General features: G+C 41.2%; 2 protein-coding genes across 2 annotated transcripts; one reads left to right on the forward strand and one right to left on the reverse strand.

Annotated features, from left to right (window-relative positions):
* Positions 1-12: 12 nt before the first annotated feature.
* Positions 13-13,823, reverse strand: tax1bp1b (Tax1 (human T-cell leukemia virus type I) binding protein 1b). Its single transcript, XM_076108804.1, has 18 exons — positions 13,686-13,823; positions 11,301-11,494; positions 8,410-8,512; positions 7,799-7,989; positions 7,462-7,620; positions 6,407-6,555; positions 6,112-6,202; positions 5,296-5,481; positions 4,878-5,129; positions 4,108-4,278; positions 3,642-3,714; positions 3,413-3,531; positions 3,113-3,238; positions 2,513-2,599; positions 1,777-1,990; positions 1,512-1,672; positions 1,290-1,375; positions 13-1,051 (listed from the first exon to the last, which is right to left on the reverse strand). The coding sequence occupies exons 2-18, from the start codon at positions 11,475-11,477 to the stop codon at positions 853-855; spliced, it is 2,544 nt and encodes an 847-aa protein (XP_075964919.1). The 5' UTR covers positions 11,478-11,494; positions 13,686-13,823; the 3' UTR covers positions 13-852.
* A 2,065-nt stretch (positions 13,824-15,888) lies between these two features.
* Positions 15,889-21,784, forward strand: hibadhb (3-hydroxyisobutyrate dehydrogenase b). The gene is made up of 8 exons (XM_076109312.1): positions 15,889-16,035; positions 17,002-17,162; positions 17,254-17,363; positions 17,454-17,575; positions 19,868-20,001; positions 20,169-20,245; positions 20,346-20,502; positions 21,117-21,784. Exons 1-8 carry the CDS (start codon positions 15,966-15,968, stop codon positions 21,273-21,275), a joined length of 990 nt encoding a protein of 329 aa, XP_075965427.1. The 5' UTR covers positions 15,889-15,965; the 3' UTR covers positions 21,276-21,784.
* The last annotated feature ends 1,335 nt before the right edge of the window (positions 21,785-23,119 follow it).

The raw sequence follows: 23,119 nt of genomic DNA on the forward strand, positions 1-23,119 counted from the left end.
GTGTGGACACGATTCAGATTCAAACAGACTTTATTAGTTCTTATTAGATACATGAGACTCACTTAACAAATGAAATATGTCTATGAACGAAATAAGTTATTACTGTAAAAGAGGCGAACAAAAGAAGGAAGTTTAACATAAGCTCAGCATGCACTGATTAGCTGATGATATGAAGGATCCGACACAAACACAATAACATATTCAAAATCAAAACGAAGGAAACCTAACATAAAACAAATCAATACATCATATATATCACACACAAAGTATCAATGCCTTCACGATACCATTGGCTTTAATATTCTAAAATAGATGATCTGAGGATATACTGTATTATGTCTAAATGTAATCACTGAAGAGTTCTCCCTGACTCCATATTGTGCACCAAGGCTGCTTTCTATAAAGAATGAGTAAATGAGTTGTACAGTGATGTTTAAGGGGGAATCAGTTGGTTGGATGTTTTAAATGTAGGTTTGGTAAACACTTATCTCTTTCCCTGATTCGTTACATCCTGTAGTCTGACAGATCTGTGCGAGTCAATTTAAAGTCAGCATATATACGAACAACAGTCATATCCCCCTAAATTATTCTTCAAATCCAAATGAAGGGAAACCTTTTACCTATAAAAGAAAATGTTAATTCAGTAGCCCTGCCATATACACTGAATTACAATGTCATTTCAAAATGTCACATCACTTCAAAGTATTTCTCTAAGTTGAAGTAACAAAGCGAAAGTCAGTACAGTCCTAAAGAGTGGATCTTCACACCATTACATGCAGAGAAGAGTGCAGAGTGATTTATTTCAGTGGCCACAGGAAGTAGGCAGACCGGATGTGCTGATTTTCTGTTTTTCTAGTCGAAGTTGAGCGTGTGGCCGTCGAAGTGGGTGAGCACGTGATTCTCAAACACCTTCTGGTCGCAGTCCAGCGGGAACTGCTCGCTGCACATGGGGCAGATTTTCCAGTGGCTCTCCACATGCTCCTCAAACTTGCTCTGGTCATAGTTGGGGGGGAAGATGACCTCACACAGCGGACATCGCTTCATGTCCATGCTGCACACAGGAGAAGAGAAAGGCAGGGAGAGAAAGCTCACGTTAATAAGCAGTCGAGTGATGATGTGGGCAAACCAGGAGCGCTGGCTAATAAAGGGCATCTGTCTGATGCGACGTGGGTGGCCTGCTGCATGACTAATGCCAACGAAAGGGGGTTGTGCAGCAGAACAAACACTTTACACATGTTACAATGCACAGGTTTAGAAAATGTAGGGTGCAGCATGTGAGGGTGTGTTACCTGGGATCAAAGCAGAAGGCAGTTTGTCCATCACTCACAAATGGGCTGTGAGTTTCCGTTGCTGTGGGCTGTTCGTTGGTATTTCCCTGAGAAAGAACGTTTGTGAATTATGATCATTTGTGAATATTTAACACCGAGGAAAAAAAAAAAAGAAATCAATCATCAGTATTTAACTGCATTCTGCACATGGGAGAGAATACTGACGCCACAGTCTGAGCTTACATTGTTGTTGTTGGTTTGCTTTTCCTCGGACTCCTCGTGGCCTTCTGGCCGGCTGTGGTTGCGGGTGGGTTGGATACACACCACATTACTGTCCCAGGAGGGTGGGCCCACAGGGGGCAGCCTAAGCAGCTGGTCATCTGAGAACTCCTCATCTCTCTCATCTGCAGGGAGAGAATACAGAGACGCAGCTTCTGTAAATACACGTTCGTTATTACTGGAGAATTTTAAACAAAGGTTTGTGAATCTTTCTGAAAAGGAAACCAACCTTTTGAGTCTGAGATGGAGTAAGGGTTCCCAAAATGCAGCTTGCTGGGGCTCTGAGAGACCAGCAGGGGGGTGGGGGCATCCTGGGTGTAAGGGACAGGGTACTGCAGGAATAAAGGCACACTGGACTGGACACTCTCCAAACTGGTTTTCTCACTGCCGCCCTGATCTCCCTTCCTGCTGCTGCTGCCGCCGCCGCCGCCCTTCTGGAGCTCCTAGGCAGGAAGCAGCAGAATTATTATTATTTCAGTTTAATAATGTTTTCTGTGGAGTTACACATCTCTATGCCTGCCTGTCTTTCAAGGCAAGCAACACATCACTGCATAAAATCACACGTCAGCTCCTGAGCTATGAGTTCTTACTCACACAAACAGTTAACTTTGTGCCTTCATTAAAAAAAGAAACTCTTCTCATTTTCAAAGGGATTGGGAGGCTGTGTTTTATTGATGTTAGTTGCAGACACCAATTTAGTTTACAGTCTAAACCTCAAATTGGGTCATCCTGCTCCTCTTAGCTGTAACAGCATTACCTCGAAGCAATATTGTAGGTCAGTGAGGACCTTGCTGTGGTCCAAAGTAATGGAATGGAAAATAACTCATTTACTTTGCTTCTACAATTAGAGGCATATTAAACACAAACCAGATTGGGAGAGGGAAAATGGCAGGGGAACGGCAGTTTTCAAGGAATTTTTAGAGTGGAAGAAGTCTATAAAAGAGAAAATGAAAGCTGTCACTAACCCCCTCCACTTTTTCCTTCTCCTTCACAACAAGTGCTAGTGTGTCCTTCAGCTCCTTCAGCTCCCGTCCCTTCTCAGCTACCTGGCTCTGAAGTAAACAAAAAGACACAAGAGGCATTTTTGATTGAAAACCGCACGATCAAAATAAGCTCAGACCCCAGTGCGTGACATTTAATTGATCACAGCCATAAAAAGCTTCCCTTTGCTGAGGACTGATTTATGCACAATACCGGTCAAAGCAAAACAACCTGTTTGAATTCCTCCGAGACACTAAGCAAATATCCGCCTGACCTGTGCCAAGCACAGCATTAGCCAGGCAACTGGAGATGGCTCCTCAGAGCCAAACTTCGCTTGTCTCCAGAGTTTGAAATAAACAGCAGTAAAATGTCCTCTCACAGATAGGCCTGCTCATAAACAACACTGTCAGAGAGGCTCTGTTCAAGGGGAGAGATAGCATCAAAGGCTCCGTCCCAGAGCTAAACCAGCCATACCCAGCAGTAAAAGCGCAGTAAGTGTCCAAAGACAGACCTGATTTGAAAGCAGCAGCAGAGCATCACTTGCAGCAAATGGCCTGACCGCAGTGCTTAGTGTCTCGACTGACCTTGCAGCGATCTTCCTCTGATGCCAACTGCAGTTTCATGTTCTCATTCATCTTCAGTTGTTCCTTAAATTTCACCTCCATCTTGGCCAGCTCATCAGCAAACATGCAGCTACGCTCCTTCTCCTCCTGAAGAGCAGTCAGATATTAACCAGTGCTCTTTTAAAAAAAAAAAATCATATTTCTTTATCCTACCATGCAGGAGGCCCATACTTACATGAACAGTCTTTGACAACAGGGTTTGAACATCTAATTTGGGGACACGTGACCAGTTCAAAAACGTAAATAATATACGTTTCTTACCACCAGCATCTGCTTGCATTTCCTGTACTTGTCGTTCCTGTCGGTAGCCTCTCTGCTGAATCCTTTGAGCTTGTCCTGGATGATGGCTTCCAGCATGGGATCAGCAGAACCTGGACTCCCTGTGAGGACAATGAAGGAAAGTCAGACCGTTTGGCAAAGCAGGATTACAGTTTGAACTGCAATTGTTCATTCCATGACTTACACTTTGGCAGAGTTAGACAAAACGTACCTGGCACCGATGTGTCTGGACTCACTGATACGGGGATTGTTGAGGCCTCTTGTGCTGAGCTTCTCTTCAGATCCTACAGACAGAACAAGGGAAGTGTTGAAAATGAGCTCCCAATGCAACTGGGAAACAAAAACACCCGAAAGTAAACTGGCACAGGCCTGAGCTGGATACACACAGTCAGTAAACAACAAAAATGTAACATGACTTTTAAGAACACAAACAAAAGTATACCACTGAAAACAATGACACAGCAGATTATATTTTTGTGTATTGAATAATGTCAGACATTAGAATGTGTTCGTGTCTTAAACAAGCACATTGAATGCTGACAGTGATTCATCTCAAGAACCTTTTACCCCTGAGGGCATTTAGTGGGATGTGATAGTCAGTCAACGTGTTACATGCAAGTTCTGTTCTTATCTATTATAAGTATAAAGTATGTCGGCGGGTGTCTGCTGGGACCTACCCCTTGCTGATCAGAGAGTCTAAGCACATGTTTTTGCAGTCGCTGACATTCCTTGTATTTCTCCTTGTAGTGTTCTGCAGCCATGTGCAGCCGCAGCTTCAGATCCTCCACCTCTCTCTGCAGCTCTGCTAAAACAGCTGGGTCTCCAGCAGCTTCTTCTTCTGTTTTGGCCTGATGAAGAGAAACACTACAGTAATCACATCACAGTAATGGGCCAACTGCAAGGACCCCTGGGAAGTTGTAGTGATAGAAAGAAACCCTTAACAGACACTGTAGATGATCAAGCGTAATCCTTAAGGTACCATTAGGGGCTTTACAGTAAAGGGATGCTATTAAAGGATAAAACCAGGGTGATCAATAAAAAGCTGTCGTTATGTGTCGGTCTCAGACAGCACAGGAAATTGTGTTGACCAGGGTGAGGATGTTATCTTTTTTTAATTTTTTTAGTTTACACCTGGCTAGGCCTGACTTTTGGAAGTAACTACAGCCTCCTTTAAAAGCAGAACCAATAAAACCTCCAGTGAGACTTTTTGTTTCCGTTTCTATTATTTTGCTCTTCTTCCTACCAGTAACTTTCTTAAGTATGCTGTGCTTGGTTTCAGTAAAACAAACCATACTTTTACTTGTTTACCTCATTGCTACTCATTGGCACACAGATTATTAACAGGTTTTCTACGCTCACACGTCGCCTACCCCCTGCCTATGATTATATCAAATAAATGCAATGTCTCATCAATAAAGCCTGTTAGCAGACTGATTATCATCCTTACCGCTTCCCTTTTGGCCTCTGCCTTCATCTGCTCTACCAGGCGCTCCAGGCGCACGCACTGGGCCTGAGCTTCAGCCTTAGCCTGGCGAAGGGCATCGGCCTCCAGCTTCATGTGGTAGAGTTCAGACATGATACGGTCGCGGGTGCTCGAGGCGTCCCTCAACTCCGCGGCCAACAAGGAGGACTGCTGATGGTTGGCCTGGAGCTGCTCTTCCTTCTGCCGCAGCTTCTCCTTCAGGGCCTTCAAATCTCCCTGCCGGAAACAAAGACGTTTCAAGTGAAGGTTTGTAATTGTTTGTCATTATTCTTATTTTTACTGTCAATATTTTATATTAATTATTATGTCATCGTTATTATGACATATAAATCCATCTCGGTGTTGTGACTTTCTTAAAGCTTTAAAACTAAATAATTTGTACCATGGCGGGAACCTTGGCCACGATCTCTCTGTACTGTTTCTCCTTCTCAGTGAGGCACGCCTGCAGGCGTCCCACCTCCTCTTTGCACTGGGCAATTGTGTTTTCCTTGTTCACATCCACAGACTTCAGCATCTGCAGCTCTGCACTCAGCTTAGTGTTCTCCAGCTCACGGTTTTTCAGGTGAATCTGGTGCACACACACACAATAAGTTATAAAACACAAGCGAAGTTATGAAACAAAGTCCTTGGCGTTTGCCTCATCTATACAACACCAATCACGATCATGTACCGAAGAGCATATGACTATTAAAATAAATGTTGCATGACCTAAATTACAACACAGAGATTGAGATAGGCCCATAAAGTTGTCCTTGTGCAACGGCTCCAGTGTGAGGGTGCAAGTTAAATTAGGTAGAGGGTTTTTTTGCTTCATTTCCGTGGCGACACTAAAGTGTGTGGCATTCCCAGTTCCTGTGCAGTGCCGACCACAACAAAGGCACAGAAACACCAGACGCAGCAGAAGAAGACAGAATAAGGCATGCCCTCTTTAGACTACATGCTTGAGCGAGAGTATACAGAATAATCACAGTAGTAAAAAGTGAAAAACAGGAGAAGTCAATGAACTGGACCTCCAATTTGGGCAATGTAAAATAACAGAAATGATTATCAACTGTAGAGATTGTAAAACTGTTACCAACATGGCAGTCAACCGAACCCCTGCTCAGCCAACCGAATACAATTATGATCATGTGACGGGAAAGTACATAGCTGCTACCTACCTGAACATTGAAACGTATTAATACTTCCAGCACATTACCTTGTAGAGTTCCTTCTCATCTTTCTCATTCTTGAGATGAGATTCGAGGGCCTCCTTCTCTGCTATGAGTTTCTTCACTCTATCCTTGAGACTAAAAAAAAAAAAAAAGGTCATAAACATTGTTAGTCACAAAGTAGATCACCCGTCCCACTGTCTATGTTCACATTCAGTGTTTGGAATAATTGATTAGTGACATAGATTATAGATTATGTGAAACATGTGAGGAATGAGACGTGTGACGATCACATGAATAAGCGTGCATGTGACTGCAACGACCCCTCCATCCTGACCTCACCTGTCCAGCTCAGTTTCCTTTTGTAGACCCTTCTGAGTGACTCCAATCAGATCCTCCTCCAACTGTAGAACTCTGGCTGTGGCCTCCTCCAGCCTCCTCTTTACTTCCTCTTTCTCTTCTTGCAGGGCCTGGGACGAATTCTGCACATCCTGCGAGACAATCAAATATAATGTTGGCAACAGTTGGAATAAAACAAACAAAAAAAAGACCAAAGACTATACAAAGTATGAAAAAATAATGCTTGAAATAATTAATTATTCTCATTCTTAAAATAAATACTTTACTCTAATTTGTGCCAAGACCTACGTAAATATCGATGGGTTCAAAACTGACATGACAAAATAATGCTAACTTCTTGCTATATCACTTTCCATCTCTCTTTGACTCTATGCTCGTGCAAAAACGTGTGCAAAGCATAAAAAGTCGAGATCAAAATGACCGTTATGTCACGATGCCGAGTTCTCAAACTAAAAAGAAGACATCAAAAAAGCAAAAGGAAATTTGTTCATAGGAAGAATTTTCAAATCTTTATATTCACACCACATTAAAAAAATCATATAAAAGTTGAGTCATAAAATGAACAGCCACAAAATCTGTAATCATGTTTTCATCTGAAAAACGTTTTAAAAGCTGCAGAGGACAGCAATATGAATTAATACCGACACCGCCTTTAAAACTTAATGTTGTGCTATAAAAAACAGCATTACAACTTTGATCATTTAGACATTCATATCTGTCAGAGTGTGATTTATACTTCTAGTGCATGTTTGAATAGCGCTGCATATTTGCAGTCTTTCGCTAGAGGGTGCTAAGAGACTGTTTGGTATAACTACAAGAACTAGAAAAGAGCATCAGTCTTATAATTTAGCACATTCATCAGTATGTGTTGCAATCAATCAACAACCAAGAACGACTGTAATATACAACAGAAAAGGAGCGAGACTTCTTGCTTCAACTGACAAAACTGTTAGAACAGCAACAAACATTTTCCTCCCTCCTTACTGCTGGCACTCCCAACTGCCGTTAAAAATGGACTCAGTCCGTTGTCAGCTTACTTGGCTCTCTCTTCTCAGCTGGGCACAGGTTTCTTTCTCCTGCTCACACTCCTTCTGCAGGCTCTCCTTCTCAGCTTCCAGCTGCTCCTTCTCGTGCTGCAGGAGGGCCATGCTTTTGACCAGTTCCTCTTTCTCTCTCTGGGCTTCCTCCATCTTTTGCTGCACAGAGAGAGAGATGAGTTGGTCAACATGTCCGGGCCACTCACTCAATAGTTAACTTCACTGACAAAGAAAAAACCCACCATTGCTCAAATAGCATATCATGTTATTCACCATTGTGCATTATGTCCAAAACAACCTACTATGATTTAGGAAGCCGTTCTAAGGCGTACTATACCTCAAAGTAGCTAGCCTTGGTGGTGACCACCAGGATGTCGGAGTTGCATTCATCCTCCACAGTCAGCAGCTCGTCCTCTGAAGGGCTGTTGGCACGAAACAGGAATGGCGTGCTGGCTCCCCTGATCTCCCCTTTGTGGGTCACATAGCAGAACTGGTAGAACTCGGCATCATCATTGGGCACATAATATCCTGGGGAAGAAGGACATCCAGTCAGCGAAATCACAGCATTACATAGAAGCAAAGCAAAATATATTCCTCTTAAACTGAACACTTATTCCAAAGTTAATACAAAGTGCAGCTATAACTTGGATGAAGTGGGTGTATAACTGAAAAAGTGCAGCGTCTGAATCTAAAAAGCAAATAACACTCTTTCGTCCCTTCATGTCACTCTCCATGACTTTATAAAAAGAAGTATAAAAGATTATATATATATTTTTTAAACACAAACTAAAATTTCTCTAACACCAGAATAGAGATCTACGGGGAGAGCTTCACATTTATTTCTACCCACTGATTCAGTATTAAAGTTTTAACAATCCTCCGAACAGCACTCAGATATGCAGTTATTAAAAGGTGTCAAAGATACATAAAACTATGGTATGATCTTACCCTGAAAGACCACCGTTCGGTTGACCGCGGTGCCTTCCACATGGTTCTCTGGGAGAGGCGACCACAAGAATGTGTAATAGTCCCTCGCTGTGCTCCAACCAACCTGTGAGACATTGTGGGGAATACATTCAACCAGACGCTCTCACCACATCAGTGTGTAAGATAATAACAATGGAGGATTAACAAGGAGACTTCCTAGAATCCACACAGTACCACTTCCAAAATATCTCAAACTGGTTTATTACGGTAATCATGTTGGAGCGATAGTGCAAGACCATGCCTAAAAGGATAATTTTTGTAAACCACTGAAACTGCTGGTCAACACGTGCATGTGGCACCAGCTCTTTTCCCGAACAAGCCTGACTGTGGAAATGTAACTACAACTCACTTCTAACAGGAAGAGGAAAATAGGTGAAAATTTTATACATAAGTGACCTGAAAATGAAAACCAAAATGTAATTATACGTATTTTATGTGTCGTTAACCGACGGCTGATGAGGAGGGAGTACAGAAAATACATCCATAACTTCAGCCTGGTGCCGTAAAACTGTCAAACTAAATCAGAGTCACATCGAGCTGGCTGGCTTTCAGTGCGCACTCAGGCACACACACGTGCATCCACAACAAGCCCAGTCAAACCAGACCATTACACCCGTCTCTACCACAGAACAGGGCTTAAAGCGTGCGATTTGACTTTTAAAGTTGAGCCAAAATTATATTTTAAATATTCATGCAGACAGACCTCACTTAAACGTCTGCAACAGATGTTGCTTTGATGTGTACAGGCTTCTTTCCCCCCCCCCCCCCCCCCCACTATCTGGGCAGTTTATTTTCTCACCTGTGTACAAACAGCCTACAGCTACAATACTGCAAAGTGTTCATCAGAGCCAGAGATAGAAAGCTCTGGTGCTCCAAAACCCCCAATTGGTACCGGTGCAGTTCCAGCCTCCAGCAGTAAAGAACAGGAAGCAATTAAAACATGCACCTAGTTAGAGAGCGCCATTACTGAAGGCTAGCCCTCACCAGTCCACTCATTAGAGCAGCAGAGGTGGTGGTGGTGGGTGAAAACTCTGAGAGGAACTCTTTCACTTACAACAGACCGGTCTGCAATGTGTATAAATAGGAGGAGAGGAGGTAGAGACGGTGTAGAGCCACGATAAAACAAATACAGATAACACAGCAAGAGTAAAATCTCCAAACATACTAGCAGTTACGAAATGTGACCAGAGAGCCTCCCACTGTATTTTCTGTTACACATGGCATTTCACCACCACCAAAGTCATACTTCTGCAAGAAAGCTGACGGAAGCCGGTGGTAAAGGTGCAGCAGGAGGTAATGTACTGTGTGTCTAACAGTCAGACTGGATACGTTTAAGAGCAAGTTGTTCATTAATCACACTGAGAGGTTGTGCTTGAAGACAGGTTAATTATAAAGCAGTGCTTGCTTTCTCCCTGGCTACTGCGACAACCTGTCCCAACAGCATTCCTCCATGAACCTGAGAGCAGCTTGCATCACACCGTTTGAGAAATGTTCCGACATCAAACGGGCCAAAGGCTGCTTCTGTCCATGTGCAAACAAGAAGCCGTCTACCAGCAATAGCCTATTGAGTTTGTTTGACTTGCTAAATTAAAAGTGTATCATTTAAACATCTGTAAATTATTTTCGGTTGGCATGTGAAAGCCTAAATTAGAAATGTGAAAATAATTTATTTTCAATTGAAATAAGTGTTAAGGAGCGAACACTGCTGCACAATGTATCCAGGTTATCTCTATGCATACAGACCGAAGAACTTGGCACCAAACGTCTCATCCGTCAGCGCTGCCAGGAACATTTACACAATTTACGATCCTGCCCTCAGCCTTTTCCAGCTCAGCTCTGTGTTTTAGAGACTCAAGAAATTAGTGATTGTAAGATCTAGTTTGGTGTCTAGCTTGAGGCTAAGCAGTGTGATGAGGCATCCAGCTACAACAGAGTGCTGAATCCAGTATCTTAACAGCCAGACATTACCTGATCTACCATCAGTAGCCTAACATGACCTCATTCCTCAGTGAGGCTTGACGAAACCCTCTGTGTGCACGCATCCACAAAACACATCATGAATAGCACACAAGTATATTTACTATGGATGTGTTTTTTTTTTCTGATAAAGAATTATAAATGGCTTTTGTCAATGTTACAAAGATATGAACCATTTCAATCTCTCATACTGAACAAAACTGCAACAATTTATCTTGGCTGGCTTAATGGCATTACAGCATGCTGCAAGAATAAGTGCGTGATACGAGTATATTTCTGACTCTTAATACTAGCAGCGCATTCAGGCAGAATGCAGCACAAACAGAGAGAGACGTTATTTAGTTGTTTTTTTAGTTGGTGTGATTTAATTCCAGCTTCCACCTCATCTCCGGAAGATAAAAGGCATGCCGGTCCAGAAGAGCCTGGAGCCACATGCTTCTGTGTACATCCACAATTCACTACACACGACTAAAAGAAATGACTGCTCCTATAACAAGACCCATGTGGGACACTGAAGTGTGTGGTGGGGATCAAAATGCTACATTCCCTCTTCAAAGTTCACTTTTCCAAATAAACTCGACAATAGCTGCACTTGCAATCTCCCTCACCACTGAATTAATATCATGTTTCCACTTTTTCAGTAAAAGTACTGGTCATTAAAACAAACCTGCAAGGTGTTCACCGGCACAGATTCATAGCTTTTAAGTCATTCTTCGATAGCCTCTACATCATACAGTAGTTAAGAGATTTACCTATCATATGCAATGTGCTTTAACCATGAGAACAAATACTGTAATACTTCTGCCACTCCATTTACTAATAATCATTGTGCATATATTGCTATCTTTTTTAATACACTGAAGAGGGTTATTCACCTTGAATATGCCAACCCAGTCCTTTGGATTTGGTTTGATGAACTGCGTCAGTGTATAGTGACACTCCAGCGCAGCGTGGGGCATGTAACTCTTCCCCACATTCTGGAAGATGACATGGGCAAAGTTTGAAGTGTCCATGTTGGTGCTTAATAAAGTCCCGTCCAGGAACAGTGCCATAAATCACTCAGCAGTGGCTACACAGGAAGACACAAGCCATAGAATATATGATGAGGAACAATAATAACCACAGAAACAACCAAAATATAACTCTTTACAATAAATGAGAAGATGCAAACCATTTCTATACAACAAAACTGATTTTATTTTAGATATTCAAACAGAGCCATTGACAATTTCCAGATGCTAAATATAAACATTATTCAAGGATATGGATTTGCTTTTCAATCCAGACCCAAACTAAATGTTGGTGCCGTCCCAATCTGCTGTAGTTTCTCATTAAACTCAAACACAGGGAATCATTTAAGCCGTAAAGGACTGTCAACCAGTGCATGGACATTTATCTTAAAGAGTCATTTCATTAGTGTATGGGATCATTTTAAAGTATTTCCATTAAACAGATGGATTGTGGTATCAGCCATGATTGTGCATTGTCACTAGAAGACAAGAGTTGGCTTGGTTTGGCTTACCATTGAATATCATCAGTTTAAGCTTTAAATAGGTTTGTTTGGGAAATAAATATAATTAGAAAGTTACACATCAACATCAAGGGACCTTGCTCAATCAGCAAAAACAGATGACATGTTTGAAGTGCACGCAACCTCTGTCACAATCGATGGAATGTCTGATTTGAAGAAACTTGTCTACAAAGATGCTAATTGCAGATCTTCAACAAATGTATCAATTTGGCTTAGGTGTAGGACTGTAGCCTACTGAGCTCATGGACTTGTGCCTTCTCATTGTGTGAGACAGATCAGTCTCACGGAGACAGTTTGGGAATTCCTTCTCAAGATGTAAAGTCAATAAAATTCCATTCTTGCCACCAGGAAGCTGCTCTCATACGACCAGCAAAAAAGTCACTTTTCAGTGGCCTTTTAATTGGTCCAATTCAGCTCATGTATTCATCAATCATTGCTGAAACACAGTTATATTGGTAACGCTAAAAGGGAAGCAAAGGATAATATGATACGGTGTCCTCAAGATGTACTTGATGGCCTTTTCCCTCAAATGCAAAAGTGAAACAGTTGTACGAAATGAGAAAATAGACCCATCCTCTGTGTGTGTAAGAAAACCTAATTCCTACTAATGAAGTGGAAAAACTGTACTGGACCTCTTTTTTTCTAAAACTGAAATAATGATCTTTATTTAGCTATTAAAAACCAAACTGATGAGTATGCTGTTTTAATTTCCCAGATTAGCCTACATTTGTCCTGCAATACATAATTAATTTAGCAAACAACAAATACGTAAAAGAAACAATTATTTTTCTTTTTTTAAATAAAATAATTGTCCCTGGAGGTGGCTCATGTTTGATTGTTATCTTTTAAGGTAAAACGAAACTCACTTTGCTGATGAAGCACAACTCAGGTACACTTTACACCCGATACATTTAGACTTCTATTTATTATAATGGGTGACATTCATTGATATTTAAGTCATTATTTGGCAAGATAACTTTACTTTTGTTACAAAAAAGTAGTATTAACATACTATGCATTTTAGACCACTTTATTTTCAGGTACAATAATGTTAAATACTCAGATAGAGACACCACAATCACAGTTAGATGTCAGCAGAGGAAGAAACTGTTCTAGACACAAGTGACCTTTATTCAAACGAAGTTGACACTAAGACACCGCATGATGAGCGGCCTCAGCTCAGATCATTTCTGCCTACGTAATTGGGCCTGTGACAGTAAAAAAAACAGCTGCTCGGATGATAATCGGAAACACTGAACATTGTCATCTAACGTTACAGCGATCGGCGAACCTCTGATGTGTAACACTGTCAAAGTTGTCAAAAGTCAACGGTAATGTCTGATATTAACAGCTAAATACAAGCTACGAAGCGAGGCCTGATGTGGAAACAGTGATCAACGTCTGGCTAAGCTAACAAGCTAGCTAGCTAGCTAACGTTACTTTACTAGACGAGACTACGCGTTAAAGGCTCGGGAAATATCACTATATATGTGTTCCTAAGACTCCACGGCAACATATTAACATAAACACTTCATCAGCATTGGGTTAGAAACATTACAACGCCCTCAGCGAAAAGAGCAGCTAACTAGAGAGCACGGCTATCAGGAAGGACAAGGTTAGCCAACGTAAACAGTTAGCAACGCTGTCTCTAAAAACACACGTCGAGCGGACAGAATACCAACAACAACTGTGCGATTAGTCGTATGTATAAAATAATCATGAGACATACCGAGTTGCCATGTTGAAAAGCAGCTGAAATCCGAATGTATCATAAAAACAATTGTTGACGCAGTTCAGTGCTTCCCCGTGCCCTCTTCCTGGAATAATAACAACATTACGTCATTTCCGGAAAGGGGACCTATTTGGGAATCCCACCCGTCTGAAATTTTTGAACAATGTCATAACCTTAGACCAGGGGTCGGCAACCTTTACTACCCAAAGAGCCATTTTGCCCTATTTTCCCCAAATAAAATTCGTCTGGAGCCGCAAAAGCTATTTGATATCACAGCTTATAAAGTTTTGTATATAGTTATAGTATATATTCAAAAACTATAGTTTGTTGTATTTGTGAAATTATAGAACAAGAATAAAGACAATTATTGACATGTTATTGCTATTTTACCTGTTATAACAATATCAAACTCTTATGAAGAGGAGAGTTTGCTGCAGCAGTTGAGAAATCGCTCTTTTTCGCTCATCTCCATACTTTTCAGCATACTGTGTGTTTGTTTTGTAAGTGTTACATTACATTTTTTGTTGTTTGCAAATGTCTCTCCACATTTCAATCATACAGGTAAGCCAGCATCGTTGGCAGTGAAAGCAAATGAATACGTCCACGCAGAATCAAACTCTCTATTTTCCTCTGTGACTTTTATTTTTTTGGGTTCAATGTTGATAATACTTTATGATAATAAATAAATAATAAACACGGGGCTCGGTAATCTGCGCCAAGACGTCAGCAACTTTATTCACTTCTCCCACACTTCATCAGAACCTATTTTTCTCTTTCCGTCTCATCCTCCACAATAAAAGCACCAAAGACATACAGGAACACTGCTTCCTAGAGAGCTCTTAACATGCTCAACATAATAGCTTACAATAGTTTACGAGGGCGGGGGTCTGCAAATCATAATTACCCAGATAGCAGTCCCCGCCCCGGAGTCGACTGCTATCTGGGTAACCACCTGCAGGAAAAGGCGCTTGACAGCGACGTAATAGGATGTGATGCACATTTTAGATGACAAAATATGAAAACATTTTTTATTTTGGCGGTGTGTCCAGCTGCCTTTTGAAGTCACGGTTAGCGGCTTTGAGGAGGACGGACACAAAACGGAGGACTTTCCTTTTCTTATTATTGTTTCTTAACTATTGTGAAGTCCACACACAAACTATGAAGGAACTAAACATTGATTGCTCTCCAGAACGACAGAGACTTCAGTCACCAGCAGAGCAAAGTATCAAGCTTGACCTTTCATTATTAAAGACTACTTTATTACTCCATCGTATTTTTTGAACGAAGCAACCAATCTACTTCCTCTTTACACCGGCACCTTCATGCCCAGTGTACGTGAATAGTCACGTGATATTTGTTTTCAGGCGTGTTATTCTGGACGGAGATCATCTCGAATGATGCTGAAACGCCTTGTGGACGGAAATCGTTTTTGTTTTAAAACTCCAAACTACCCTATTATAAAGTATCGCAAACCCTCCACCCCCTCTACTTTACTATATTCTGCTTTTTACTTCATGCATTTATTTCAAAAGTTAGTTTTAGTTACTGGTTACTTTGTATTTAAGTTCAGCTTCACCCTGGTCAACTATGACAGGTAATGCTTACACATTAAAGAGTCAGAAATAATGACTAAATAATAACATAGAAAGTATGAGGAGTATTATTTCACTGTGGTATTACTAGTTATCCCACCACTGTGAATAAGAAAGTCCCAATCCGAGCTTTAGCGAGGCCTGGCAGAAATACGTAGAACCTCTTTCAGTAAGCTTTAGAGATTCACATCAAACAGTAATAATACACTTTATTTGTATCGCGCCTCATACAAGCAATGCAGCACAACGTGCTCTACAACAAGGGAAAATGGACATAGAATGAACACAAAAACTGGAATAGAATGTCCTAATTCATGTAAAATAAGATGACAAGTAAAGCACACTCAGTAATAATGGGAAAAATGGGAAATTTAAAAAGGAATACATCTTATATACAGTCTATTAATGCATAACATAAGATGGAAGATAACCTGAATACTATTAGTAGCGATATTTGCAGCAGCCATATATACATAGTTGAACATTGTAAAGTCATAAATATGCACAAAATGAATGTAACAAATGAATCTGTCGATGGGGAAACAGGCCCGCCCCTGCAGCTCAGTGGCTGGATCTGCGACGATTTGGGAGACCGTTCTGCGCATGTCTGCTCTTTGATTGGACGCAGGAAACGCCGTTGACGTGCGTGCTCTGACGTCACACGTAAGGTCAATAGGAAAGAAGCATGGCCGCTGTGTTGAGAGGGTCCCGGTACCTAGGTGGAAAGTGTTGCAAGCATGTTGACTTTGCATTCGGTAAGGAGAACAAACTTGGACCGTGTTATCGTTGTGTGTTTCTTACTTTACTGTAGAAGATGTGGTTGTTACACGAAGGCTCTTTGTGTCACGGAGACGATACTCCGGGAAATGCTCGTTGTAAAGGAAGTTTGAGGACATGTTCGCGAGACTGGGTGTAGCTGCTGCTTCAGTGGCTTCAGTTCACAATTTACTGGTGAATGAGCTTTCCTGTCAAAATTACCTTGTGTTTACGTGACACAGCTACGCGCTAACAGCCCGAGCTCTCCTCTGCGACCTTTCTAAAGGCTGAAGGGTTGCAATTGTCCTACTGTGTCCTGCGGCTTTATTTTAGGCACATTATGTAATGTCAGTCACTGTGTACTTTGTGATGTCAATTCACTGTAGAAAGATGAAGGTCGCTCTTAAGGAGGCATTTAAACCGACGATCTTCGGAGCGTCAACACAAGAATCATGTTTATTTACATAACAAGAAAAAAAAAAAAAAAGTAATTCATGTTTCTAGTGCGCACTCACTTTCAGTTTACACAACAAGACTAGTATTTGGAGGACCTACTGGTAGAAAAACAACCTCACAGGGTATCTATTTGTTTGTTACTAGTGTGAAGATGAGCTCCAGTATTAAGTTATTTCTTCAAATGAAATAAGTTGCTTGTCTTTGACAAGAGTGTATCAACAAACGGCAAAGTAAATATTGAAAATGCTTGACGCCATTAGATGACTCTGGCACTGAAGGGCAATCACATTGGAATTACATAAACTACCTAAATTAAATTTAAACATGAACACCTGAACAAAGGTTTCATTACTTGGATTGTAGATTTTTATTGTTATTATTTACAGAATATTAAAAACAAGCCAAGATATTACATCCCCAGTGTTGGGGGACACGAGACATCTTGACTCTTGACTATGTAATAAGGATGCCGTGTCTTATCATTGCTGCATTCGGCTGTTGTGTTTCAGTCTCCGCTAGGTCTATGGCCTCGAAGACATTGGTGGGGTTCGTTGGTTTGGGCAACATGGGAAACCCAATGGCAAAGAACCTGCTGAAGCACGGATACCCGGTCATCGCTACGGACGTGTTCCCGGAGTCCTGCAAGGAAGTGCAGGAGCTGGGCGCTCAGGTGGGAGTGTAAAATGTACACGAGCCTTTTTCATATTCATACAGTTTTCACCCGTTTGTTCTCTTCTTACCTTTTTTGTGTCTTTTCTCAGATTGTGGATAATCCTGCTGAGGTAGCAGATAAGGCTGACCGCATTATCACCATGCTCCCCTCTAGTCCCAATGTCATCGATGTGTACACTGGACCCAATGGCATTCTGAAGTAGGCTTAACATTGGTTTCTCTTTCAGTATGTGCAGAATAACCTCGTAGGTTTTAAGTCAGAGTCTTAGTCGTGTACGTCTCTCAACAGAAAGGTGAAGAAAGGCTCCCTGCTCATCGACTCCAGCACCATCGACCCAGCTGTTTCAAAAGAGATGGCTGCTGCTGCTGAGAAGATGGGGGCAGTTTTCATGGATGCACCGGTATCAGGAGGTACATTTTACACTTTTGTTTGAGATATGGGTGTTATCTTATCTATTACAATACCTCTAAATACATACGCCTGGCTGTCAGGTTATCATGTGGCCTTCACCTCGCTGATGTAGCCTAATACATACAATAAATACCTCTTTACAAAGGTAATAATGTTTGATTTGGGTTTAGAATATTTCAGAGAGGTGTTTGATTCAACTTCATGATCATTTTGTAGCTTTAAACTGTGTTGTATTATAAAGAGGTGTTTCTAATATCTAGTCAGCCCTCACTGTAATACATAGGTGTGAGTTTTATTAAACTTTTTTTATTTATTTATTAAAAGCAGTTTTTTTCTGGAGCCGATGATGCAAGTAGCTAAGGAGTGAGCCATCTCGCTTCCTTCTCATTTCTGTTGAGAGTTGCACATCCACAGATCAGATCAGACGGGTAACAACTAAGTTTCTGAGCTGAAGCCCAAGCGAGCTTTTCATTTATCCTAGAAACAGGAGTTTAGTTGGGTGACTTCAGAGGATGTGAGTGAAACTCCGGATTCTTTAACATAAATAAAGATCAAACATGACTATTTACTTTGGGCCTTGTTATTTTATAAACACTAATAAATAAAACAATATGTTGCGGGGCAAATAAGAATTGACTTTGTGCAAGTAGATTTCTGACCCACTTGCCCCGACAGTTCAAGTGAAAAAACATTAGTGTGATCCCTGAAGAGGAGGGGGAGGAGCAGCTTCTGCCTGCACAAATGGTCCACGCCGTTACGTGTGCACTCTCACACTTTCTTGGGGGTCTACACAGAAACACAGTTTGTTTGAACTTGGCCTCGTCAACGTCAAGACGGCCACTTTCTTTGAATTGATTTTGCTTCATTTTATAGCCCGGCCCTAAAGATTAGTAATGATTTATATGCTTCCTTCCTGTGTGTGTGTGTGTGTGTGTGTGTGTGTGTGTGTGTGTGTGTGTGTGTGTGTGTGTGTGTGTGTGTGTGTGTGTGTGTGTGTGTGTGTGTGTGTGTGTGTGTGTGTGTGTGTGTGTGTGTGTGTGTGTGTGTGTGTGTGTGTGTGTGTGTGCAGTTTAATTAGTGCAAACTGAAGCGTGTGTCATACTTTGATATATCATGTCAATCACGTTAATGAAACTTTTTGAACATCTTCAGTGGTCAGACAGAAATCAACAGAAGCACAGTGGCATGATGGGGACTGTTTAATCCAGTGTGGTTAACGTTTAGACATAAAAGCACACATGGGGACATAATTGAGTCAGCATGTGTGTGATGTGTGAAAAAAATGTAAGAACCAGATGAGATAAGGGCCATCTTTGATTTTCCACAGACTGGAATGCTTACGTACCAAAGCCTAGAGTATAGAGGTCTGAAGTGGCAGAATGGGGACTGGTTAACTGCTGGTAAAGAAGAGAAATATATAAATATTAAGAAGGAGTTTATACTTGTGTGTGGGAATTTCCATTTACAGACTTCAATTACCCATCATAACTTGTATAATATGAAGTTGTTCAAAAAATATATTTTTAATTACTTGCCTATATATATGTAGGTAATTACTTCATCTATTCAACCTCCACATTTGAGGTTTCTCATCTCGATCCTCGCCTGCATGTCTGTGAGAAGTTGGTTATGTTACAACAAAGTTCTTGATCAAACAGTAGTTTGTCATATTTCTACTGAATGGCAAAAATCTCTGTCACGTTGACACCTTAACTCGGTTGGTAATACTTTTTAAATGACGGCTTTTCTGTAGAAACTGTTAGAATCCATTACCCGAGCTTTAGTTATTTCTCAGCTTGACAGTTGCACCTCGCTGCTGACTCCAGCAGAGTCAAGTCAGAACAAAATGCTGCTGGCAGACGGCTCACGGGGACTAGGGAGGGGGAACGTAATGTAACACCCACCTTGGCTTCTCTCCATTGTCTTCCTGTAAACTTTCGGATTAATTAGAAGACTATGTTGGTTAATTTCTTGGCACACATGTGGCCTGCACCTGGTTATTCTATATTACTGAGTTTTTAACCCCATGTGAGCCTGAATGCACCATCAAATGTGCAAATGGCTTCAGAAACGGCTGCTTTTAAATACTTAAGGGCTGACCAAACTTTTTCCAACAGGGTCCCAAAGCTTTGGACAGACTTTCCTCGAGAGAACATGTTTAATTTAACCTTTACATGCAATAGTTTTCTCGTTCGTTAGTTTTTATGTGAGGCACATTGTATTTCAGTTTTGATTAATTGGTTCCCTAAATGTACAGTGCGTTAGTCATTTTATCATTTTTGCGTCCCTAGGTGTGGGTGCAGCCAGTTCGGGTAAACTGACTTTCATGGTTGGAGGTGCAGAGGAGGAATTTACTGCAGCCAAAGAACTGCTCACCTGCATGGGAGCTAATGTGGTGTACTGCGGTCAGGTTGGAACTGGACAGGTAGGCCTCTTTTTCCAGGATAGTCAGATTAAAAAAAATAGTTTTTTTAAATGTTGTGTGTGTGTGTACTTGTTGGTGAATTGTTTAATCGAATAGAAAAATGGAGTCATGAAATACTAGTAATTAACGTGGTTATTGAATTCTAATATACTGCCGTCATGTTACAGGCTGCTAAAATCTGCAACAACATGCTTCTAGCCATTGGAATGATTGGGACTTCAGAGACCATGAACTTGGGAGTCAGGTGAACAAATCTCATCAAATATCGGTGTATAAATCATAACGATAGACGCAGCATGAAGACACTTTGCATAAGTAACGTGGGATTGTATCTTCACTCACAGACTTGGTCTTGATCCCAAACTGTTGGCCAAGATCCTGAACATGAGTTCAGGTCGGTGCTGGTCCAGTGACACCTACAACCCTGTGCCTGGAGTCATGGAGGGAGTCCCGTCCGGGAATAACTACCAGGGAGGCTTCGGCACCCAGCTGATGGCAAAGGTCAGTTTAGTGACCTCTACTGAACCCCATTTCCTGAGGCTGCAACTATGTTTGAGCATTAGTGTTGCCAAAATCATTTAATCAGAATTAAACGTTATAAACTGACTGCATCACGGTCACATGAGTAAACACAACGAGGCTGTGAAGGCGCACTAGTCCTTGGATGATGATATTTGATATATTATATATCTCTCAAGCTTGTGTTGAAAGCTAACTCAGAAAACCATTCATTAAAAACCATTGACCTCGCAGCGAGGGAACCAGAAGTTAAACATTTTAAGTGATTTTGGGGTTTTAGGAATCATTCCTGCAGCTCTCTGTGTATGTATCAGAGTTAGAAAAAGTCAGCCAAGGACTCATTTCTGTGTTCTATGCGTTGCATGTGACCAGGATGTAAGTGACAGTGTTAGGGGGGGAAAAATATATTTCTTAGATCACGCCACTTAAAATGATGCAGTGAACTACTCTGCAGTAGTTTACATCGCTCTTAAAAGGCAATCAAGCCCATATTATTACAGCAGAAATTCTCTGTGGTGTGGACTGGTGGTTTTAGTTTAGAATTGAATTATCAGCTTCGTTGGTTTTTCTAGCATATGTTTGCTTTTCTTTTTCAGGATCTAGGCCTCGCACAGAACACGGCCACCAGCACAAAGACTCCTGTTCCTCTCGGCTCCTTAGCCCATCAGATCTACCGTATGATGTGCGCACGCGGATATGCCAATAAAGATTTCTCCTCCGTGTTCCAGTTCCTTCGTGAGGAGGAGGGCCAGTAATTTCAGCCTCCACCCCGTCCACAGCCTGGCCCTGCACAGGACTAACATAGCGTAGTTAGGGTGCATTTCGCCCTGAGGACTTTCTTTTTCAAAGTTGTAAAAGACATGAAACCAAGAAAACTCCAACACAGCGTGACCAATCATGTGAGCACTTCTGTCCTATTGGAAATCATGTTTCCTGTGTGATCTAGCCTACTTAAAATGCAGCACTTCTTTCAGTTTTAGAAGCAAGTGAACTGTGAGATATAGAGTGGATCCAAAAGTAGTAGACTGTCACGCAATGGCAGCTCTGCAGATCTTCTTTCAAGAAGTTAGCTCTGTTTGTCAAAGCTTAACAACTGCAAACAGGGTTTAGTCTTCACATATTTATCTATTGTTTGTAATCATTTCTTTATGTTGCTTTATGTTTTTCTGTTTACGGTGTTACTTCTCTTGACAGTGAAACTGTTACTTTGGAGTTTTAATATCATATCCTGTTGGGAAATAAAGACAAATTTGGATGTCTTAAACTTTGTGAACAATGATTTTACCACCTTAAGATTTCATCCATTTTTCTTTTCTGTATCTTGATGTTAACTTGAACTTAAATATATAAAATATGAACAGATTTCTATCAAATAACTGGAAGCACCACCTTTATTCAGTGATTTCTGCTGGTTTGTTTAAGTAACAAACTTTTTTTTATTTCAATAACTGTCACTGATTCAAGGGGAAATAACTGAATGTATGCCCTACTCCAAGTGCAGCCAAACCTCAGACACCAAGCGTGAAGATTACTAATTATCAAGATGAAAATGTAAATTCTAAATGACTTCTATGTAGACACGCACTGTAAAATGTTCCCTGGTGTCTCTGAGTGCTAGTCTTACATAACCCCCAAATGTCATATTGGCATCGCGTGTCCCACGGATTCAGTAGTCACGATAAAGTGTTGAACAAACGTTGGCTGCTGAGCAGATGCGAAGCGCTCGATAGATGAACGTGGCCAAAACGCGTGTGCATGTAGTTCCATCCATTTATTTTTATTTTTAGCATCAATAACATTTTCCAACACAAATTCCCCTCTAATTAAGATTTGAATATGTTTTATTGCATATTGCCTAAAACTATGAAAGAAAGTTGTGACCGACTGATGCTTCATGAGGCTTCGATCATTTTGGCACGTCGACCTCTTTTCTATCCCCACCTCGGCCAGACCAGGAGGGCGGCATGTTTCTGATCTAGTTTGCCAAGAGCCACTGAGGGGCCACGGTGCCATAGGTCATGCGATCACAAGACAAACCCATAAAAAGTCCATTAAGCACTGTAGGCTAAGAGTTGTGTTGCCATCTACTTGATAGGTACTGCAAACAGAGCAGCACTTTGGTCTCAGGCCTCCAGCAGACTGTGACACACACAGCCTGACATCATCTGCTGCTGCTCGCACGTCATCCCTCGTGCTCGATAGCTTCTTCAACACGTTTGAATGGCTTTGGCGTTCACTCTGTTTGTTTTTATCCGAAAACTCCGTGATGATACAGATTTATTTCTGTATTTTTGCATATGAACACCTAGATATTTCGTTTCATGCATTTAGTGCAGGTTAGTTTAGAAAAAGTGCAGACGTTGCATCCCAACACTGATTACTTTTCACGAAATGTATTTGCTGTTTTCTTAGTCCAAATTGTTCGTAGGCTAATTCAGATTCCAGCCTTTTCAACAAGCCGGAGTTTGTTTTGTATTATTTGTATTAAATGTTGCATTCGAAGCAATAACTACGGTATTTTGTCAAGTCTCTGCGGTTTTAATAATGGCCTCCCTGTCCAGTGCAAAGCTACACGGTGTTATATTATAAAAAAAACTAA

Source organism: Anarhichas minor, unplaced genomic scaffold (genome assembly GCF_050575085.1).
Source record: "Anarhichas minor isolate MPS153535 unplaced genomic scaffold, ASM5057508v1 ptg000041l, whole genome shotgun sequence".
NCBI lineage: Eukaryota > Metazoa > Chordata > Actinopteri > Perciformes > Anarhichadidae > Anarhichas > Anarhichas minor.

Excerpts from the sequence above, each read along its gene's own strand:
- tax1bp1b (XM_076108804.1), bottom strand. The coding sequence starts at position 11,477 with ATGGCACTGTTCCTGGACGGGACTTTATTAAGCACCAACATGGACACT. Across the intron at positions 7,621-7,798 it reads CCAAGGCTAGCTACTTTGAG|CAAAAGATGGAGGAAGCCCA; the intron begins GTATAGTACGCC and ends CTCTCTGTGCAG. Across the intron at positions 1,376-1,511 it reads AGCAAACCAACAACAACAAT|GGAAATACCAACGAACAGCC; the intron begins GTAAGCTCAGAC and ends GTTCTTTCTCAG.
- hibadhb (XM_076109312.1), top strand. The coding sequence starts at position 15,966 with ATGGCCGCTGTGTTGAGAGGGTCCCGGTACCTAGGTGGAAAGTGTTGC. Across the intron at positions 20,002-20,168 it reads GTCAGGTTGGAACTGGACAG|GCTGCTAAAATCTGCAACAA; the intron begins GTAGGCCTCTTT and ends GTCATGTTACAG. Across the intron at positions 20,503-21,116 it reads GCACCCAGCTGATGGCAAAG|GATCTAGGCCTCGCACAGAA; the intron begins GTCAGTTTAGTG and ends TTTCTTTTTCAG.